The sequence below is a fragment of the Limulus polyphemus genome, unplaced genomic scaffold, assembly GCF_000517525.1.
Source record: "Limulus polyphemus unplaced genomic scaffold, Limulus_polyphemus-2.1.2 Scaffold3650, whole genome shotgun sequence".
In the NCBI taxonomy this organism is placed as follows: Eukaryota; Metazoa; Arthropoda; class Merostomata; order Xiphosura; family Limulidae; genus Limulus; species Limulus polyphemus.
In genome coordinates, this window is record NW_013669260.1 from 86,844 (window position 1) to 92,622 (window position 5,779).

A 5,779-nucleotide genomic window follows, 5' to 3' on the forward strand; every position below is an offset into this window, starting at 1 on the left:
CTTTGCGCGAAATTCCAAACAAACAAAGTAATGGTTTAAATATTCTCTTGTTTTCATCTGTTCTTACTGTTGATGGAAATTGTATGTACATGAACTTCCCAGCATAACCTTACATTTTCGTTTCCTCTTTCGAAGTTTTCTGATTGACCTTCGATTCTTTAAACATGACAACATACGTATACATCTGTAAACACACACCTGTTATTCATTAGTCGACCTTCGAGATAACCGTACTCAGCAGAAATCGTAAACGCACGCAGAAGCGCGTCCAAAGAGGTCCGTGCTCTAAGCTCGGATCACTGAGTCACGTAATTCGACAAAATTATTGTGTGGAGGGTGGGGCACTCTTTCTACACCCCTACGTGAAAAGACGCTATTACCTGTATACCATAAACTGTAAGTTTGACAAGGATTATATTGAAACGCGAGCCACTCTTGTAAAGAACGTTAAGAAATAATAAGGTACTATCTGTTAAAAACGAAACCATTTGATATGTCAAGGTAATTATAAAACTACCTCGTTCAAATATGATTAGTAATCTTCAGACTGGAGCAGTAAAAAAGTAGTTCCTTCTCGCGCAATAATTTAGTTATCGTTAACATCCAGTATGAAATAGTAGACCTACATAAGAAGCTAAATCTGACAGGGAAGACAAATAGGCCTGGTGTACTAACTTATCGACCTGTTTCTCGGCCGCCTTCACTGGCTGTTGTTAATATGTACTGATGAGAACGTGGACTTTCCTTGGCAGTGGCTTTCTTTCTCCAGTCAAGGATGTATTTTTTTTATTAGTGTGAAAGTGAGTTATATGTAACTTGTTTTACAATGTTGCACTCTTACAATATTGCCTTCTTTTTTCATTGACAAACTCTGTGTTATAATTTAGCTTTCAGCAATGTCGGCGAGCTTGTTTTCACGATTTAATTTTTATTTCAGACCCTAAAGATGTCTGATGGAGGTGCGTGAAGAAGAACCAGAAATCTGACCATGACTGTCCACAGTGGTTCTGGTTATGCTGGTCAAGAGCATGTGAACGACGGGTTCCATGTGCGCTACCTCGGAAGTGTCCATTTTCCGAACCAAACAAAAAAAGTTAACATTAAGAGCTTACAGAGACCCTTACTTGACCTATACACTAAGGCCAGAAGGAGAGGTGAGGACCACCGTGGTGTCCATTCTTTAGCTTTGACACAGCATCTCCACCTCTCCGATTATGGCCTGGTGGTGGCCGAGAACGAGGAGAACGTGAAGACGAGGTGCCAGGAAGCCGTGGTCATAAAAGTAATCACTCCAGTGGCCGGACTTATCCTTTGGACCGCAGTCCGGTTCCACACTAGAATATTAAAGAGAAGAAAGCCTGGAGCTGCCTTTGTTCCCTTAGCTTGTTCAGATACTGTGTTTGAAAAAGATTGTTACGTCCAACTTACAGAGAAACGTCGATTTCTGATGGGTTTAACGCATCCTCCGCTCTTTGCTTGCCTTTTTCGTCGTGTGGGGTCGCCACAGTTTGTGGAGTGCCACGCTTTTGTGTGTTTCAACATTGAAGACGCCATGATAATCTGTTCCTCGTTGGATAGTATTAAAAATACGTGTGAAGGAACCGGTCCATTAGGTCTTCTTCTGGAAGATGGAAGCACTAATCCGACTTTGGATACGTCACGAAAATGTTCTAACAAACTAAACGTTGTCGTTCCCGAACTATCATTCATCAGCCATTCTAGAGAAGACAACGATAAAAAGGCGGATCACATGAACAATCGGACAAATACAACAGCTTTTAAAAGGTATCGTGAAAACAAAGCAAGAGGGATTCCTGATTCCAACATCAAATATGGTCCCCAAGGAGGAAGAGTAGTTTCCATTGCTCGTCATCATGGAAGAAGGGAATATGAAGAAGAATACAATAGGAGTAAGTCTTGTGAAAGGTTAGAAAATATCAATGCATTTAAGGCTCAGAATAAGAGAAGCAAATCGTGTGGTAGATTAGTTGACGGCCATTTTCCATCAGTATATCGAAGGAAGGAACCCTTCTCCAACAGTGTTTACAGAAACTCCTCAACCTCTTTATCAGACCAAGAAAGAAGTTGCGATGACACGAATGTGGTCAAGAGGGGAAATCACTTTACCAGATCTAAATCTGTCAGTAAAATCTGCCAAATCAACGACAGTTCCTCATCTGAAAATACCAGAAATATTCCTAAAACCAACATTCGTGACAGAAACATAACTAAAATGAAACGTTTCCATTCATGTAATAAATTAGAGAATGGTTTCTCGTCATCACCAAATTCATCTGAAATACATTACTTTAAACCCGAGACTCAAGTAAACACAGGACATTTTAATATTAATTCTTCTACTTCGCGATACAGTAATAACGATATCCCTGTTTATTACAACAACCATGGACTACCTGAACACGCTAGAAAGGAGGTGGGTTCTAAACAAGATGCCGAGGACATATCTATGCAAATAAAAGCTAAGAAAACTGCAAACTTGGATGTATCTCTTCTACCTGAAGAGGAACGAAAGTACATTTGGCAAACGATACAACAGCGCACTGCTTTTCACAGAAGAAACCTTAAAAATAGCTCACCAGAGAAATACAGTAACAAACTATCTTATCCTTCCCAAGAAGGTACCGTGCAGGAGATTTCAATGAAAACTGTAGACAGTAAGAAAAACTCGGTAACACCTGCCCAAAAAACAAATGTGGAGAACGAAGTTGATTCCCAGTATTCGACTGACACTACGGTAGAGGGTTATAGGTTGGATCACCGACACAGAAGTTATGGAGACAGGAAAACTGGCATGGATTCGAGACTGGAGAGGTTCACTAGTAGCGATGGCAGCGATTACTACAGCCATCTCTCGGACGAGAGGGAATGTCCCAAAGAGAGATCTTGCAAAATAAATGGCATTCAAATACCAATTAATAAAACAAGAGATAATTCTGATTCGCAAAATATGTATGATCCAAGAGCTTCTATGCAAGATGAACGTTTTGATGAGAGTCAGATAAGGATACCGTGTAAGGAAGAAATGGAACTGTCTAAGACAATGAGTTTTAGCAGTGAAAGTGAGTATTCTTATTCTAGTGCCGAGAGTAACAACAAAGAACAAGTAAATGAAGTCTTGATAAATGGTAGACTAATCACAGGTCATGGAGAATACCATGTAAACCCTCAGTGGGAGCACGGGAAAGAAGATAGTGAACTACAGAATCGTCATTCGGAGCAACATTTATATGTAAGACAGAGCGCGGTTGAGAAGACTAAACACAAAACACCAGGAAATAAAAATTGGCCCAACTTAAACAGTGGCGAGAATAGAAAACTTACGATAAAGGTGCCTTATCAGAGAAATTCCTTGATTGAACGAAACGATTTGATGCCAAACGGAAAAACATATTTTTTACCGCACGGGGTCCGTTCGTACAACAAATTTAACAAAGTAAAAAACTGGTCCACTCTAAGTGAGGTGTCCAATTCTACCAATCAGGACACTGCAATTTATGGGGGGGTGACAACATTGCCGATCACTAGGACGTCCAAACGCCACCACAAGTCCATACGCTTTTCATCTGATGTCAATCTTCAGAGAAGGTCCAATTTTCTTAAGAACCTAAAGAGATTTAGTGTAAACTCCTTCAATCGTGCCAAGAATAAATTAAACAGCTTGAAATCTAAAGTGAAAAATCACAAAAGTAAACAAGACTCGGACCTCTCAGAGGACTCTGCTTATGATACGTCAGAGGTATGTCACAATCCTCAAGGGAACAGAGTCATCGAAACAAGGAAAAAGCAGAAGGGTCAGCGCTCCCTGAGTTACCAAGACCTGAGTCCTTCCAACTCGCCATTTAAGTACTCCTTAAAACTTCAGAAAGATTGTGAACGTAGAAAACCAACCTTAAGAAGTTCCTCCCCTCATAATATCACATATAAGGACAAAAGAATAAAGACGCACCCAAAAACACGTCATGGTGTTAAATGTGAGGGGTCTTCTGATTCCGGCGTGGAAGAAAATAGTTCAGATTCTTCAGAGGGTGTCATCCATTATTCAACCACTTTGCATCCAGAATTGAAACCAGAAGTGGCCTTAGTTAATGGGGTGAACGAGGGGAAGTTTCGTCATTGGTCTTACACGAGCCTGCAAGATGAACTTGGTTACATGCCTTAAATAAGTGGCTTAATCCTTTTAGTCTGTTTGTAGTCTTGCTGGCAATCAACTGTGACAGAAATAGTGTTAATCACGCGGTTTTTTCAACACAGATTTACTCACATGTTGAGTTGGTTTATTGTTGATATTTGGTTTTTGTAAAACAACAGGACACCCTTTTTTTTGTAGTATAGGAGGAGAAACCCCACATTTAGAAATATGACAGTTTTTGCTTGTCGTTAGACCTAGAAATGAAATTCTCGAAACATTTTCTTTTTGACTTCCGTAAGTATGACTTAAAGTTAATTATTTTAAGTATTCATCTTCAGAAATTCATTAAAATAAACAAAAAAGCATTTAGAAAACTGACTTCTGAAAGATGTGCTTCTCTGATGCACAGAATTAAGACGTATACACCATGTTTAATTTACGCAACTTTGTGTTATCCTTAGACAAGTGTAATAACATAACATTTGTGTAATGTGTATTGATTATTTTATGTTTTCACGAGACACTATTTCGTACTTGACTGTAAATTAATGTTTCTTAGATTCTAAATCACTTAAAACAATGAAAATGAAATTTTGAGTCAAACGCTCGTGCGAATTTCTTTTTTTTGGAGGGGGGAGAATATAATGTTTTCAGGCCTATAATTAGTTGTTAGTATTAATAATTCGTATTATTTTTATCAGCCAATATTTCACTTTATGCATTTGAAAATCGTAACACGTGTGAATTCACGTATACTAGTATAATATAATAACAGTTTGGGAGAGGTTAACAAAGTTGTATTGTTAGATATTGTAATGTAATGTAGTGCGTTTTTGTTTTGAGCTTATATATATATATTGTTATAATATTTTTAGTTGTGACTTGAATTTTTTATAGTCTTGAAATTTAAGAATAACATCTACCTATTATTTCTGGATATTAATTTTAAAAACATACTTCTAACCAAGGTTTCATATCTTTCTCGTATTAAAATGACTTTCCAGACATATTATGTTCCTCGTTGTTTTTTTTTCCTTCGGTCACAACTACACAATGTATTAACTTCGATGTCTCATCTGCGGGGATCAAGCCCAGAATTTCTGAGCTATAAGCCGTCAAGTTTACCACTGAACCACCGGGGGACATGCAATCAATTGTATTATCAGTTAAAACCTTTATTTCTGCTTATGACACGGGGAATTAGTTGTTTTTTTATATATATATAACTGTTTTGCTTTTTATGATTGTTGTTTGTTATTAAGCACAAAGCTACACAATGGGCTGGCTATCTGTGCTCTGCCCACCACGGGTATCGAAACTCGGTTTCTAGCGATATAAGTCCGCAGACATACCGCTGTGCAACAGTTGGGGGGGAGGCTTTGCTTTTTATAAAATGAAAAACTGATAACAGCGCTTCGAGAACATAGACCTTAGTTACAAGATTAGGAAGTGTCTTATTTTGAGATTCAATGTTTTATGTTGGTAACGCATGAATGTAAAATATTGATACGTTTCTCACATTACCACAAATTACGTGAACAAATAACGCCAGTAATTTATTAAACTTGGGTACGTGAATTTTAAATGTTCCAAAAACTTCGAACTGTTTTTTTTTCTGTTCTTTTTGAC

General features: G+C 38.1%; 1 protein-coding gene across 5 annotated transcripts in view; it reads left to right on the plus strand.

The window, feature by feature from the left end:
• LOC111088381 overlaps positions 1-5,141 on the plus strand; it is a 13,824-nt gene extending 8,683 nt beyond the window's left edge. For 2 of the 5 annotated variants that reach the window (XM_022398327.1, XM_022398324.1), the window contains exon 2: positions 938-5,141. In XM_022398327.1, coding sequence (XP_022254035.1) covers positions 989-4,180 — 3,192 coding nt within the window. In that variant the 5' untranslated portion in view covers positions 938-988 and the 3' untranslated portion in view covers positions 4,181-5,141. Of the gene's footprint in view, positions 1-261; positions 502-594; positions 801-937 lie in introns of those variants that run through there. The other 3 variants (XM_022398325.1, XM_022398326.1, XM_022398323.1) reach the window with 3 other exon arrangements.
• The last annotated feature ends 638 nt before the right edge of the window (positions 5,142-5,779 follow it).